Source organism: Aplidium turbinatum, chromosome 9 (assembly GCF_918807975.1).
Source record: "Aplidium turbinatum chromosome 9, kaAplTurb1.1, whole genome shotgun sequence".
In the NCBI taxonomy this organism is placed as follows: Eukaryota; Metazoa; Chordata; class Ascidiacea; order Aplousobranchia; family Polyclinidae; genus Aplidium; species Aplidium turbinatum.
Window position 1 is genome coordinate 3,944,736 of NC_137480.1, and position 16,674 is coordinate 3,961,409.

At 41.5% G+C, this 16,674-nt stretch overlaps 1 protein-coding gene across 1 annotated transcript in view; it reads left to right on the forward strand.

Moving 5' to 3' along the window:
- The window catches only part of LOC145777535 (uncharacterized), a 34,376-nt gene extending 20,593 nt beyond the window's left edge, over window positions 1-13,783 (forward strand). Inside the window, exon 3 of the mRNA XM_082588938.1 lies at window positions 13,090-13,783. Within this exon, the coding sequence (XP_082445064.1) occupies window positions 13,090-13,298 (209 nt within the window). The 3' untranslated portion in view covers window positions 13,299-13,783. The remainder of the gene's footprint in view (window positions 1-13,089) is intronic.
- The last annotated feature ends 2,891 nt before the right edge of the window (window positions 13,784-16,674 follow it).

Below are 16,674 nucleotides of genomic sequence, written 5' to 3' on the forward strand. Positions count from 1 at the left end.
GTGTATCTTCTTGTTGCCCACTTGAAGAAGGGCACCTGCTTGTGGGAAACGGGCCACTGCAGTCTGACACCTCATTTGGCGGAGATGCCAGAGAGGAGCGGCCAGAAGAAGGGTAGCTTTCGCTGACCCCAGAGTCATCTTGGAATGGGCCGCTGCAATCCTGTCATCCCAGGGCGAGTGGGATAACGGAGAGGGACAGATAAAGATCTCCCGCTGCAATCACTCTTCCGGCATTAGGCCGTTGCAGATGAGTGAGAGGGACGGGTTAAAGGTGGGTTGTTACGCCCTTGGCTGTCTAAGCTTCTTCAAAGATGATCTACGACCGTACTGTGCTAGTGAGATCCACCGCTGCAATCAGTCATCCCTACCACCGAGGACGACTGAGAGGGCGGTTGAAGAGTGGATCTCGACTGGTTCTTCTTTCTTCTGACCCTAGGAGGAGGTTTAGAAGGAGTAGAAATGTCAGATGACGAAGGAATGTTATGCTTTTGTGTTATGTCTTTCGTTTTTGTCATGATGACCCACAGGGCTTGAATGGTGGACCGTTTTGTGTCCTGTATATATGTGTCGCCTATGTCCAGAGATATCTTCTTTTGGATGATGGTGTGCTTGGCGACATTCATCATGGTCAAAAGAATCAGGTTGTTCTTATGTCCTCCAGGAAGTTGATTGTAGAGGATCATGTCCTTTGTTATTTTCATATCTTTGTTCGTCAGGTCAGAGTATTGTTGTTGAAGGCGTTTCCATATTCCTTGTGCAAAGGAGCACCCGATTAGGACGTGGGCTACGTTGTCTTCGGATTTTCTGCAGAATTTGCAGTTTTTTATTCTATCAGATTGTATTGATCTGTTAAAATCTCCCCATTTGTATCCTCCATGAGCAATCCGAAACGACATGGAGGATAGGTAAGGTGGAAGGAGGAGTTTGATTTCCCTGTTTTTTCAAGAGGATCTCATTCCAAGGAATCTTCTTTCCGTTTTGATCAATCTTGTCAATCTTCTTTTCATTTTTCGTTTTCAGATTGAGATAGATGTTTTTATAGGAGGTATTTTCCCAGTCGTGTTTCAAGCCTTTGAGTTTGCAAAAGGACTTGAAGATGTCCGCATACATTTCGTTTGGAATTGGGGCATGCGGAATGCTGTTGGAAAACAGATGAGGATTAATGTGTCTCATTCTGTAGCTCAAATTGAACATGGCCCATTCGTGCCAGATTTCAGTGGCGTCTTCTAGTGGGAAGAGGTGCCGAATTCTGTCTATGCGACTAGTTTGGAATTTTGATTGGATGTCCACCATGTTGATGCCTCCATCTTTGACAGGAGGAAATGTCTTGCTTCTCTGGAGCTGTTCAAATGGCGAAGGATGCCAGAGGAAGCCGAATAGGATTTTGTTTAGTTCTTTAATGTGTTGTTTCGTTGGCATCAGGACTCTACTCAGATGCAGAGTGACGGGTACCAAGAGAGTGTTGATGATGGAGATCTTTCCATAGAGGGAGAGTCTTCGTGGTTTGTGGATGTTGGCGATCGTTTGAGTTTTCTTGATGGCGGTCTGCCTGTTCATCTTGTCAAGTTCTGTTTTGTTTGTGCCTAGCCAGATGCCCAGGATCTTGACGTTGTTCAGGATCGCAGCTTCTGGGAAGAGCTGCTGAGCTTTTTGGGCCAGGTCAGGTTTGGACGCCAGGATCTGGGTCTTTTCCTGGTTCACTTTCTGGCCGGACATCGTCTGGTAGATGGCTAGTTCTTTGTTGATTTCCTTGAGTGATGGAATGTCTCTTGTTATGAATGTGGTGTCGTCCGCATATTGCTGGATTTTGATTGTCAGCATGGAAAAGCGAAAACCGTTGATCAGATGGTTTTTCTCTATGCGACGGGTCAACACGTCGGCACAGATTATGAAATAGAGCATGCTGAGGGGACAACCCTGTCGAATGCCCCTTTTGACGTTGATTCGTTTTGTTAAAGCTCCATTGATTTCTATTTTGCTTTTTGTTTTGTTGTAAACCAAAGACAGGTAATTCATCATTATTGGTTTTACTCCGAGTTTCTTCAGGATTCCATAGAGGAAGGAGTGACTAACTCTATCAAAAGCTTTTTCAAAGTCTGTTATCATGATGTACAAGTCCCTGTGTTGTGTTTGAGATGCTTCCAGGGCAGCTTGTATGTTCATAGTGACATGCTCTATTCTGCGGTTTGGCAGTCCACATTTCTGATTCGGACAAATCAGGTTTGTGATCATGGGTGTGAGTCTGTTGGAGAGGATTTTACTCAAGATCTTGTAATCTGTGTTGAGCAGAGAGATCGGTTTCCAATTTTTGAGCTTTTCTTTTTCACCTTTTTTAAAGATTAACTTCACTTTTGCTTCTCTCATTGAGGGAGTCATTGTTTTTCTCAAATAGCAATTTTTAAGCATTTCTAGAATGTCGTGTTTCAGGAAATGCCAGCATTTTTGATAGAATAATGAGCCGAGACCATCTGATCCAGGTGCAGAATCCTTGTTCAGAGAGTCGATGGCGGTTTTTACTTCTTTTAGACTGATCAGCTGTTCCGCTTGTTCAGCTGCGTCTTCCTCAATTTTGGCCTCTCCAAGAATGTTCAAGTAGTTGTTTTGTTCTTGAGAATTTATGTCGTCTTCTATACCCCATAGGGAGTGGTAGAAGCTGTGTACTTCTTTGAGTATGTCTTTTTTCTTAGTGAGAATTGTGTTGTTTGAGTCGTGTATCTCAGTAATAGAGCTACTTTTACAATTTTGTTCCTCTGCTTTGAAGAAGCTTTTGGAGGGTTCTTCATCGCTTGTTGGAGTTGTTCTGGATCTGATTTGGGATCAGATTGCTTTATAATCGTAGAAGTTGTTGATTTTCTCCAAGAATTCCGGTCGACGTTCTTCCAAGACGTGGTTTAGATGAGCGTCCAGAGTGTGGAGCATATTGATGATGAACTGTTTTATTTCGATCAACGACGCACGAGTACAAAATAATTGACACGGCGAGAAGAACACAATAAACATAGCCAGGTCAGAGACTTTAAAGAACCGGCCTGCCACGCCCCGTGGAGGCGGGGAGCGGCGTGATTATGGGGTGGCGATGCACCCGGAAGGGAAGTCCACCAGCTTAGGTCGCGGGGGCCAGGCTGGGGAGTCTAGGTACCTGTGGAAGGAAAGTGTGGATCGAGAATTTTGTGCGACTCGTCCGCAAAAGTTAGAATGGCGGAACGGGCCAGGGAGACGGGCTTTGCTTTCTGCAAACGCAAAAAGGTCAGCTCACGACGGGCCGGGCGACAGAAGTTTTATAAAGCCAGGCAGCGCCCACGTCTCCATCACGTGACCGTAACACAGGTACGTTTAACTCCTATACCCGGTCTGCCCGTAGGCAGACCGGATAAACTTTGGGGTCTCCCACGAGAAGAGATGCTTAGCTACAAGGACGATTTGAATACTCGTGGGAGACGAAAATTATATAAAATCTGGAGAAAAGGCTCAATTAATTGGTGTAAAAAAAAAGATGGTAAGTGGGAATATATTGTATGCTTTACCTACCGAAAAAGTGTTGACGTTGAACCAACGAGCACGGATGTGCACTGGCCAGACGTTGAGGCAGGTTCGCCCAGATGGGTCGGGGGGACTAGCGATCGAAGCGTAGATATGACTAGGCTACGTTACCAGGAAAAATATAGAATAGTGGGATGAAACTTTGGAGGTTGCATCGAGTTGATCAGGAAATCATGTTTATCGATGAGTTAAAAGCAACGCGAGGTTGATCCGAGCGGGAAAGAGCAGCGTATCGGGAGAAGGTAGTGTGTGATAGTCTAAAATATTGAAATATGAAAATACAGATCCAGTGTTGTTAATGATATTACGTCATTGATAGATGATATGAGTCCATTCACGATATGCATCATCATCATCATCATCTGATTGTAATCTTCTCTACGCTTGAGTGCGACATCTTGCGAGAGTTTGATCAGTCGATTTTTCAACATTTTCTTGCCCTGATCCCACCTTATAAGCATGTCTGGTGGTTCCATTTGTGGTACGTTTATAGTCCAATTTTCCCAAGCCGTTTCGAGCTCTGTTATGACGTGTGAATATTCTAATATGCTGTTATTGATTTTGTATGAATATTCACCCCATTTGGTGTGTTGTTGATATTTGAGATGAATTATCGGTAATGTGCAGTGGTCTGATGATGTGAAGTATTCATGTTTCATGTTATGATAATTTTCAAGTGCATGTTCATTTATGTATATTCTATCTATCCTGGTCCCTCTATTGTGGTTTTTGTATGTGAACAGCCTCCTGTATGGATGCTCTTGTCTGAATATGTCTGTCAATTGGTTATGACGTATGAGTGTGCTAAGTGATGTTTTATCCAATGTAGTTTTGAAGTTTTGCGGCTTAGCGGTGTCCAGCGAATCGAGGATCACGTTAAAATCACCGAGTAAGACTACATGTTGATGTTCATATTCCAGCATAGCCTCGGAGAGCAGTTCAAAACAGGACTTTTTCTCTCCGATGCTCTGCGGAAGGTATGCATTGAATATGTTTATGTTATTTTTACCACATTTGATGTTGAGGTGGTGTATTCGATTTTGCAGTATGTTGTGATGTGTGATTTCGGACCTATCGTGTATGTCTTTCTTCACGATGAACATTGTCCCTGCATAGAAGGTGGTTCCATCAGGTTCTATGTTGGTGTATGTTATGTAATTGTTATGTTGAGCCCACGTCTCGAGTTGATCGGTGGGGATTCTGTGTGTTTCCTGAATTGCCAGTACAGAGAGTCTGTGAGATGTAAAGAACTGTTTGACATCTCGCAATTTCTTGGATATTCCGTTGATGTTCATTGAGCCAACCTTGAGGTTGCCCAGTCCGGCGTCCGAATCGTCACTCTCCGTATCTGTGAACATGATTATAGATAGAGAAAAAGCAGATTAAAGTTTAAGAGGTTGGACTAGACCAGTGGTTCTTAACCTGGGCGCTACCGCCCCCTAGTGGGCGCTGTTAACTTTTAGAGGGGCGGAAATATTCAGGGGGCGTTATAGGGGGCGCTACATTCAGAAGGTGTAACGATATTTTCCTCACTGCAAATTTGCTTTAGTAGTTCTGCTGGGGGTACGAGAATCCACCGAGGATGAGGAGCTATATACAGTATAGAGATTGTGTTTAACAAGGGAAGTAGTGATTCTCTCTCAGAGCATTCTATGTTGGCCTATACAGCACAATGCACAACACCATCCGACAAGCGTGGACGTCGGATGGTGTTGTGCATGGCCTTTGTTGTTGATAATGGGCATTGTTTCCCTTTCCTTGTAGTAAGTAAATGGCATTTTGTGGTCAGCTTTTGGCAGGGACAGCGGGCAGGCAGTGCAAGCAAACCATAAGGACTGGTCATAATAATAGTCAGTCAATAATGGTTATTAGTGTAACTCTTACTAACTACTAAAAAATCAGCAGAGATGTGCCTTAAGACTTTTAAGTTAAGAGCCTTAAGGCACATCTGTGCTGATTTTTTAGTATTAAAACTAACATCGGCTTAAACTAGTTTTTTCTTACTAACTAATAACTAATTACTACTGGCTGTAGGCTAGCCTTATAGTCTTGGAAGAAAATGTCATTAGTAGGCTACAGCCCTTATATTATGGTGGGCGCCAGACTATGGAAATCTCTGAAAAGGGGCGCTGGGGAAAAAAAGGTTAAGAACCACTGGACTAGACCGTGAAGTTGGCTGGGACGCCGTCTGGGTCCGTGAGCTCACCCACCGAACTGAAGACATTTCCATAGGGAGGAGAGGTCCCGGTCAGTTCAGCCCGCGTAGACTCTCTCGAAGAAACGGACTCCAAGTCAGTTGACGAGTTGTCATTGTCAACTGAGACCGGCGCATCCTTGGAGCTGGCGTGGGATGCGTCGTGGTCTCTGGGATTCGTCGTCCTGGGAGATGCTGGTTGGGAAACCGATCTCCGCTTGAGCAAGGGTTGTTTTGGAGTCGATGTCTTGGACTCTGTGTTGGACATGGGCTTATCCACTATCTCAGCATCTGATGAGAAGATGCTGCGCACGGGGGTTTTGGGGTTGTGTTTCCCTCCTTTGCCCACGGTGGTAAAGCCATCGTCGCTCGTGGTGGGGTTCTTTCTCTTCCTACTGTTTTCCCGGAACTTTGCTCTTGCATTGCAACCAGGTTTGTGCCAGCCTGTTGACCGGCATACATGACAGGCGATCTGTTGCCTGGTTGGCGACGAATCTGACACGTACGTTTTGCTTGGTTTGGATGCAGCAAAACGCGGTCTGGACTTCTCGGCCTGCCTGGCGAGGAAAGCGGCTTCTGATTTTTGGCAGAAGAGTTCATTGCTTCTGTTTATAGATCTTCTCGAACGCGCCTGTTTCCTGGGTTGTCTAGGCGCCCGGTCTCGAGGTGGATCGGCCTTGGAGGTCGGGTCTCGAGGTCGATTGGCCTGGGTGTTCTTCGGTTTTGTGGGGCACTTTGATGTTAGATGGCCCCGGACTTTGCAAATTTGGCAGAGAGGCAAATGTCCTTCTCCAGGCTTGGTGATGGATATCCACTCACCAAACATCTGCACCTTTTCTGGGATGTTATTCAGTTGAGTGTTCTGCAGGTAGACATGCAGAAACTCGTTGCAGATGGTGGGGTGCTGCTTATGTCTACCTTTGGTCATCTGATAGACTTTTCCCCAGTTTGCTTGGCAAGCAAACTCGTTGATTAAATCCAGATGCCACTCGCCTGGCACTGGGTATAAAGTAATCACGTCGCATGGTGGCATAGGGCGCCATACTTTGATTACATAATCAGTTTCCTTGTGCTTGTAGGTCACGGGTGACTGATGGTCTAGCGCCAGCTGTTCCATCAGCAAGGATTTTGTTTTATTCTCAGAAGCTGAGAAAGTAACGGTGAAAATGTGCTGCCGCAGGCTCTTGGCACGCACAGCTTTTAGCTCCTTTCCATATTTTGCAAGGAAGCCATCTTGCATAAAGAAACCAATGAAAGTGCTTACATCAAGCCAGGACTGGCTTGATGCTTGCACCACCAAGGTTCTTTGATACTAAAACTCGTTGGCCTTAGAGTCGCCCATGAGTATAGCTGGTGTTAAGAGTATATTATTTTAAATATAAAGAATTAACAAAGACTTACCAGAGTCCAAGCTTTTAAAGTTTTAAATCTCCCTTCTGAAGGAAAATTTAGCTAACTCTGACTTGACCACACCCTAAAAGCTGGTCACGTACTATCTAGACTCGTTGTAGCTAACTGGCTATTCTCACCTGACCTTTCTACGTGGCAATCAACTACAGTAGAACTCGGTTAATCCGGATTCGATTTGACGGGCGATTCCATCCGGATTAGGCGAAGATCCGGATTAACCGATGACGGTTCTATCAAGCCTGACGTTACCTAGATAGAAGGGTATCGGTAAAAATCACTGAAATTGAACGCATTAGTGTGGTCATCTGTCAATTCCAAGACGCGCGATCACCATATTAGCGATAGAATTCTTTTGAAATGCAGTATGCATGTAAAACGAAAGTATTTGTAGACTCTGCTCGATGACTCGCTGACTAATAAGTCTTTCGCTGCTTCCTGTCTGTTGTAGATTCTAGTTATGGTGCTATTTTATTTGCATTGTCTATATTTTGTACCGTATACTTTTCTCGCAACAGACAAAATAAAAGGTTTCTCTCTCTCTCTCTCTCTGCGTCTAACGCAAGAACACACTGGCAAAAGTTATATCTTCAGACATGCGTGTCGGAATAATCTGTAGTCACTCAAAACTTTTGAAAACAGTTACAGAAGACGAGTTTCTTTGGAAAACTTACAAAAAATCAAACAAAGTCTTCTATTGGAAAAACATCACCGACATACCGCCGAAAATTCCACCGACATCTTTTCAAGTTACAGTACGAGTTTGAGCATTTGCACACAAATTTTGCGTTAGGAGGGATTACTGTTCATGAAAAGAAGAAATCCGCAATAATTTATTGCGTCACATTAACCCATATCCTCCTACCGTCAGTTTAAACTGACAGCACATTTAGATGGTTTCTAGATTACAAACCGTTTAGTCGAAACCCAGTTAGTATGTTATGAGGTTCGTAAGGTCTGTACCTAACACTATGCATATAGTATATTTAGTGAAATTCCGTTTATCCTTCGACTGGATATAACGGATCAAATTTCCAAAATGGATATTTTTTGTTGTTGGTAATTATAGCGGTGTCAATTTTTACTGGATCGCGTTATAATGACATAAACCACGAAATTAGTTAGAACTAACATTGCTGTATCCATATTTTGCATACTTAGAAGAAATTAATTGTTTGTTTAAGTTTTGTACCATTTCCGCTTCCGTCAGTTTAAACTGACGCTAGGGGCAGAAGGGAGCATGTAAATTGTAAATGATTTTACAAATTATGTGCAGAATAGTTGAGTTTAGGGGTTATTTTGCAAACATTTTGATTCTCAAGCAAAACGTTGATGATATATTAGCAAATGGAAACTTAATCTAGGTCAATTGGTGAACATAATATGGTTTTACTGTTTCATTTTGAAGTTAAAAGTAGTGATATATCATACACATCTTTTGATTTCATACAGCATAGCAATGGCGAAACATTTGCATGATAGCAACAAATTGACAGTTTATGAAGCATTGGAAGCTCTTGAAAGGTTAGAAACTGATGAAGAATCAATATCAGAAGTCGTGTCTAAAGCAAATTTAGTTATATTTCCTCCTGAAGATGATGGTGGTGAAATGGATTGTATGCCAGACAATCTATGTGGTAGACAGTTGTTGGCTAATGCTGAATTGGATCTCGTACTCTTCCAGATGGAATCAGTTCAGTTCAGTTGTTTTTTTATTTCTGACCATCATATCAACACAATACACATCAACATAGCAAAGGTCAAGAAAAAGGTAGAAGCGACAAAACGCGAACGTTAAAACGTGCTTGTGATCGAAGTAAGTTATTGAGTTGAAAAAAATTTGGCACGGTCGCAACACCTTCAGAAAAATTTAAGATATAAAGGGAAAATTAAAAAAATAAAAAATGTTACAAAACAAATAAACATATAGCCTATAGGCTATAACTTTATTAGCCTACATAACTTTAGCTGATATATTGAAGATTTGTATGGACAGTTGCTATGAAGATCGGCCATGGTGCGTTATCAAGAGTGCTGATGGTCGTAAGGGGAACACGTCTTGATGCGTTTAGCTCATAGCAAAGAGCAAGGCAGGCAAAGAAAACCCCACAAAGAAATCCTACCACGGGCAAAGCCATTTCAAGCGCAACGCACCAGGCCTTGCACGACTCACAAAATAGATAGGCTATAACTTGACGACATGAAACAATGACAAAAAAACAAACTAGCAAAAAACAACATCATCATCTTGCGGAAATTCAATTATACCCAGGGAAGTTATGTCTTAAAGATATCAAGCGTGCTTTGATAAAAGTTGCGTTGATAAAGCGATAATTTTAGACCCCAGTCAGCTAAACTCGCCACTTCCACACCGATCCAACGTTAGCTAACGTTGTATTAATGCAAAAATGACAGGCATCGCCAGCTGGGATGTAGTAGTGGTATGTCCCAGTAATATGATAAATTTGGGTTACCGTATGTTTTACACGTTAAACCATATTAAAGTGACAAAAAATATCCAATTTGGCATATTACGTTAAAAAAAAAAAAAAAAAAATAGATAAACAATCAGACAATAGCATGACGATCCAGTCCAAGATATTGAAATAAAACAACTGGCCACCGCTTCACCGAAAGATGGAGATTGGTCAAAAAGGATGGAAAAACTTCTGCAGACTCTGTAGAACTTCTGTGGACAAAAAAACACAAGAACCAGAAGGCCAGTAGGAGTACTTACAATCTTACTATTTTGCTAATAAATCAAATAAATATGCCAGGCAAAAAGGCAATCACACATTTACAATGACGTTAAAAAAGTTGAAATCATTTATAGCGATCCTTCTGTTAAGCGGATATCATCAAATGTCACGACAAGAGATGTATTGGCAGAGGCGAAAGGATTCCAACAACCAAATGGTAACTGAACTGATGACAAAAAATGAATTTTAAGAATGTAAGCAATTTCTTCATCTCTCGGACAACCAGCAATTAGACAAAAGTGACAAATTTTCCAAACTCCAGCCATTCTTTGCTGCAGTGAACAAACAATACCTTGCAAACTACAAACCTGAACAACATGTGAGTGTGGATGAAAGCATGGTACCATACTTTGGGAAACATGGAGCAAAACAATACATTCATGGGAAGCCTATAAAGTTTGGCCATAAGCTGTGTGTGCTAGCGAAGCCGTTAGGCTACTGCGTACAATTCCGCCCTTATGCAGGAAAAGACTACCAGCTGGAAGAGTACGATGATATTGGATTTGGGATGGGTGCTGCAGTAGTAGCTCATTTGATGCAACATCTACATCCACAAAGCGAGTCCAGTTCCAACTATCATGTGGTTATGGACAACTTTTTCACAAGACCGGGACTTCTGCGATACCTTCGTGAAAAGTCTATTGCAGCTACAGGAACAGCCAGAGTTAACCGCATGGAAAATCCTCCCCTCAAGCGAGTTAATGAAGTTGACAAGTTACACAGAGGTGCCTCGGATGTTGCTGTGGAGACATCACATCAGTGGCGGCTCGTCCATAGAAACTGCAAAACTGCAGCACCCCCTGCACATTTCAGTATTTTATTTTTTTTATTAATTTCACGTTTTTTCTCGTGTTCTCTATAGATCCTACCGACTAGAAGTTTCATAATTTCTGGGTTTTAAAAAATATGATGATTTTTTAAGTTTTGTATTTGGCAGCTCTGAACTGCAAGCCCTGCAGTTGCGATCTTATAAAAGAAGAACAAAGAGAAATTGTGACGTCATATTTTGGCTCAGGTTGCTTCAAATCCCACAATTTCGAACTGCAAATTTTGCAGTTGCTGGTCACGTGGTCAGGCTAGCTACTGTTGCAAATACTGTTGTTTTCAAACACGATATTAGGTGGCTGCGACTGATGCTGTTACATGGTTAGACTAATGTGCTTTGCTTTCTTCACAAAAAGATAAAGCTTAGACTAGGTTTTCATTAGTGTTGTTAAATTAAATTTAAGAAAAGCTCTACCAATAAATTTTTGTGGTTACCAAACCTGGTTGATTTTTTATAAATTAGCCTAAATGTAACCTAGGTTCATTGTTAACTTACGATAATAAGTTAAGGCCAAAGGTCACATGCTAAAACAGCCTATTTAAACTTGATGAACATCAGGAAATTAATTGCTCAAATAGCCTCAGAATTCATGAAATACCACTAAAATAAGGTAAAATTTATGGTGGTCATGTCCCTAGACCCCTTGGCATCGCGCCTTTGGCGCTCGCTCTTTCACGTATAGGCTACCTCCGGTTGCAGCACCCCCTGCTATAAATACCACGAGCCGCCACTGCATCACATAACATTGCTGCTATCCGATGGAAAGACAGAAAAGTAGTAAATGTTTTGTCAACTATTGCAGGAAAAGACCCACTGCAAAAAGCGAAGCGATATAGTAAGCAAGAGAGAAAAAATATTGATATTCAGCACCCAAATGTAATACACGTTTACAACCAACACATGGGTGGTGTTGACCGTTTGGATCAAAATGTTTCAAAGTATATGATCAACTTGAGAAGCAAAATGCTCTGGGCTTCAGAAGAGCAGTTGTTGAAAGTTACCACCAGCTTTATCGAAAAGATGTTTCAGATAATACTGTTTCCGGACCCAGGGCATCTCCGCAACCCCATATAAAATACAGCACTGCCCAACACTGGATCATAAAAGGGAAGCAACGCCGCTGCGCCAAACCAGGATGTTCTGGAACATCCCTTTATTTTTGTGAAACCTGCAATGTTGGCCTACATCCTCAGTGTTTTAAGGAGTACCACATGAAATAGATGATGCCAGAATTGGTCTCTTTCAGCTGAACTCAAGCCGGGTGAACATGTGAGACGAAATGGTTTCAAGCCAATATAAAGTACATTTTTACGATAAATCAATATCGCCAGACGTTGAATCAACCAAGAACATTCCTATCTTTTGATACTGTGACATTTATTTGATTCGTTAACATGTAGTGATTTCTTGACTTTTTTGTCCTTTTCAATTATTGCTTTGGTTGAATACGTATTAGACTAAACACTGACCGAGAAAACGTTTTTGTATTTATTTTATATGCCCCCTCCTGCTCCTAACGTCAGTTTAAACTGACAGGCCGAAAATTGTTGATAATTGTCCCCACCAAATTTTTTTTTCAAAAATATTGTTCAATTTGGTTAAGATACCTTAAAAATAATATACATACAGAAAATTGCAAAAAAATTTTAATTCAGGAGGATATGGGTTCGGAACAATAGATAAGAAATTTCTCGCAATAGGCCTAAGCCACGTTACGTTTTAGCATAAAATGGCAAAACTGTCGGGAAAATCCGGATAAAGCGATAGAGAAAGCGCAACTTTTGTCCGGAATAGGCGAAGATCCGGATTAAACAATCCGGATAATCCGCAGCCGTTTCTCAAGAAAAAGATTACAAATCATTTGTACTTCCAGTTTCATCCGGATTAGGCGAAGATCCGGATTAACCGAATCCGGATTAACCGAGTTCTACTGTAATTTCCTTAAGGGGAAAAGGCTGATTCCAAAAAAAAATCTAGGGAGGGAAAAAAGGCTAACTACTCGCCTAGATCAGTGGTTCCCAGCAGGGGGGCCACTGATCTAGCTGACTTAGGCTATTTTCTAAACTTTCTAGTTATTTATTTATCTAGCTGACTTTAAAAAAAATCTAAAAAGGCTAGCAAAAGTTGGGCTGGTTTCGCTTTCACTCGCTCGCTCTAGCGAGGAAAGCAAGGCTTGCTTGTTAAACGCTTTTTGGCAGAAATGTTTCCAAAGCCACCAGGTCGCAAATAATCGTTCGCACTTTGAATACGAGGTCAGTTTTACTTACCTTGTATTCAAATAGAATGTAGCCTATTGTGCGCCGCTAATTTCTTTGTTTCGCAAGTTGGTTTAAGACTAGAATTAAAGCTGTCATCTCATTCAGGGATTGCCGTGATGATTGGAGTAGCAGTATTCGCGGGAAAAGTTGGACCTCTTGTGGCTCCGGGTGTTCAGTTTAGTGCAAGTTTTGATCTGGCTTGGATCGCCTTTGTATTAGGAATAGTTGGAGGGATCATGTCAGTCCAACTATCTAGAACAGTGTTTCTCAATTCCCAGTCGGCGTATTCAAACTTCGCCGAAGGTTCTGGATGAATCCGCAACCACGCCAAGTTTTGAAAAGAAAAATTTTCAATTACTTTCTACATTTGTCGCGTAATATATCTTTAACTGATGTAATAATTTCTGTAGTTTAATTTTACAAGTTGAATTGAATGACATCAATTAATTTTTTTCTATTCCAAAACTTCGCAACCTAGTGAGTTTCGAAAAAGCAAAGAGAGCTTTCTGTTGCTGTCTTTCTGAGTTTTATGTGATGTCACACAGTCATTTAATGTGCTATTTCTGAATTGGTTCAAATGCTCATCAACATAATTTCTCACTTAAATCAAATATAGTTATTACTATATTTGATTTAATTCGCTCTGCTTTGCCTTTTTGCTTAGCATTGAGCACTTTTTGTAGTATTAATAGTTTTCATGGTTTTAATTTCTCACTTAGGCTATTAACTTTAAATTTCTAACAGCTTAACTTTCCGTTATGACTACCATTTGCAAGTTCGTCAATTTGTGTAGCATTGTAATAAAACAAAAACAAGAATAAAGCATGAAAACAACGATGTACAAAAGCATCAAATTTTCTTCATCACAACCCAGAAAGTGCATAGTGAAGGAGAATCTAAGAAACGCCAGTGACTAGATTATGATTTCTTTCGCCAAATGCTCCACTGATCTGCGAAAACATGCATATGTCAACAAAATGTCTAAACATGGAATTGTAGGCTAAAGGTTTTCATATCCCGCTCGTAAGCATTCACTTGCACTTCAACAATGATCATAACAAAAAAATAATTCGCAATAAGCTATTTATATCCATGTAAGGAATATTAAGCTATGTTAAAAGTTATGTTATCGAAAAGTTGAGCAATAGACTGAGTTTCGCTTTTAGCAGCATGATCGTTGCTTACTTCACAATTTGATTTTAACAACCAGTTTTAGCTTGATGCTGCGAGTTCGCTGTGGCAGTAGCGGTGTGTAATAGCTTTCAGAACACAGTTCCTTAGTTGTGCTATGACGGTACAGGACATGACTAGGGAACAGTGTTCCGAAATCTAGTACAAACCGCTACTACCACAGCGAGTTCGCAGCATCAGGTTAAAACAGGTTGTTAGTAGCTACATTGTGAAAGAAAGCCCATAGTTTGTTACTAACATGTCACCACAAACTTAAATGATAATCCACCCTTTTAATACTTTATGTTCATTAATTACATCTAAGTAACGTCGGGTGGTGAAAATCAGTAGCCTTGACAGGAGGGTACAGGGGTACTTTTGGATCGGGGATAATTTGAGGGGCTCGGAACCTTTTCGAGGGGCCCAGGAACATGAAGAAACCACGCATATGGTTTGGATACAGCGCACTTTTCTTACAAAATGTCTTGATTTGGTGCCCAAGGATCTCATTGGTACCGGGCCCAAAATATCGTTTCAACGGCCCTGGTGATAATTAAATGTCAAAATTACTATTCTGAAGATGAATTAAGTGATTAATTATATCAGGTTTCATCGTGAGTTTAAAAATGATAACAGGTTATCCAACGAACTATCCTATCAAAACTTATGGGGTGACAGCAGTCTCTCATGAAATGATCAACACTTTGTGAGGTAGCACACTTCTTAAAGAACACCCATTAGATCAGGGGTGGGCAAACTATTTATCTCGAGGGCCGCATTCAGAATCTGAATTTGTTCGAGGGCCGCACAAAAGTATAATTAAGATTATAAGCCAAAACATAAAATCTAAAATAGTCAAAACACAAACTTTCATTTGATGTTACAGAGACGAAAGAAACGGAGATTTTATATACAGTACATGCTGTGTTACATAAAAGATATAAAAAATGTTTGTCTCAATTATTTATTTGAATACAACCCACATCAAGATCAAACGTTGCCAGACGTACTTAGAGCGGATTAAACAGAATACATCTTTGAGCGAGTTAATATTATCAGAAAAACTTAGTTTCTGTTTCTCGGCAGTCGAGTGTAGCAAGATCTGACAGCGATAGACACGTGTTTTGCCCATGAGGCTGGCTCATATTTTTTTCGCGCAATTGGGCTCTTTTTTTTGTTTTTTTTCGCGCAACGGGCTCAGCAGTACCGAATTACTTGTTTGAACTTTTATTTCCATCAGTAGCAATAAAACGTGAATAAAAACTGACGCAAATTAAAATAAGCCAGATTGTGAAGACCTTGAATAACCGGTCTACCGCGCCCCGCGTATGCGAGGCGCGGCGTGAGGGGTCGGGCGACTTTGCGCCCGGAAGCGGTTGGTCCACCAGCTAAGGACGCGGGCCCAGGGCTGGCGAGAGAGAGGAGAGAATTGGTGGCCGAAATTCCGATTCATGAGGTCGCGTCCCGAAAATTTAGAAAGTCGGGACGGACCAGAGAGACGGGTACGAACCGCCCTTTTGGGGTGGGGGTTCGTCTTCCGGCAGGCTGCTTGGGTCTGCCGGGGAGAACGGCTTACACCTGCGGGGAAGATAGCCCACGGAGAGCGTTCTCTCGCGTCTCTCTCTCGCAGTCATCCTACAGACACTCACCTGGGTTTTAATTTCTGGGAGCTCCAGGCCGGCTGCTTTTATGAGCGGCCGGGAGCTAGAAACTGTGGTCTCCTGCAAAACGGAAGATTGATTTGATTGAAAATGTGGGACGTTTTGCAGGGGCTAATTATACGTTTAAAAAATACAGTCTTCCTCAAAAGTATTGATTTTGTTTGGGAGGATCATAATTGAAGTGAATGAATTTCACCCGCGGAGCACAGAGAGTTGTGCATGCCACATGGTTCTCAACCGCTGGTTTTGTCAGTCAATTAGATCCTTACCTTCGTGGAAAAAAAACAACTAAACTAAATGTCGTCAAGGATATGCAGAATGCACTATTGAGAAGGAGCGATCTTCCTGGCGTAAGCACTACCTGACTACTACTTTTTCAAAAACATGTGTTTCTCGTTCGTCGAGTGTAGCAAGCTGACGCCAGGAAGATCGTTCGTTTTCAACATCAGAAAAACTGTCGCAATCGTCGCTCCTCTCTCTACCAAGAGTCTTGGCCTTGGTCCAATTAAAACGAAAAAGAAAGTCTTGTGATGGGACAGCCCGAAGTCAAAAAGTTCCATTGTGAGCAGGGTTGAGAAAAACCCGGGTTTTTTTAAAAAAGCCCAACCCGCCCGGGTTTTTTTAAAAAAACCCGGGTTTTTTTGGGTTTTATTAGGTTTTTTTAAAAAAGATGCAAAAAAAGGTAGATTCATGCTTATTTCACCTCAAAACTACTTTTTACGAGTGAAGTGCCTTTCACTCACAGTACATGCTTGCATAACTCAATAAAATAATGCACTAAGGCTGTTGTTGCTTGAATGTTGCATCATCCATTAATTTCAAGATCAAGTTGGATGTTGCATCATCCACTGATTTTTAT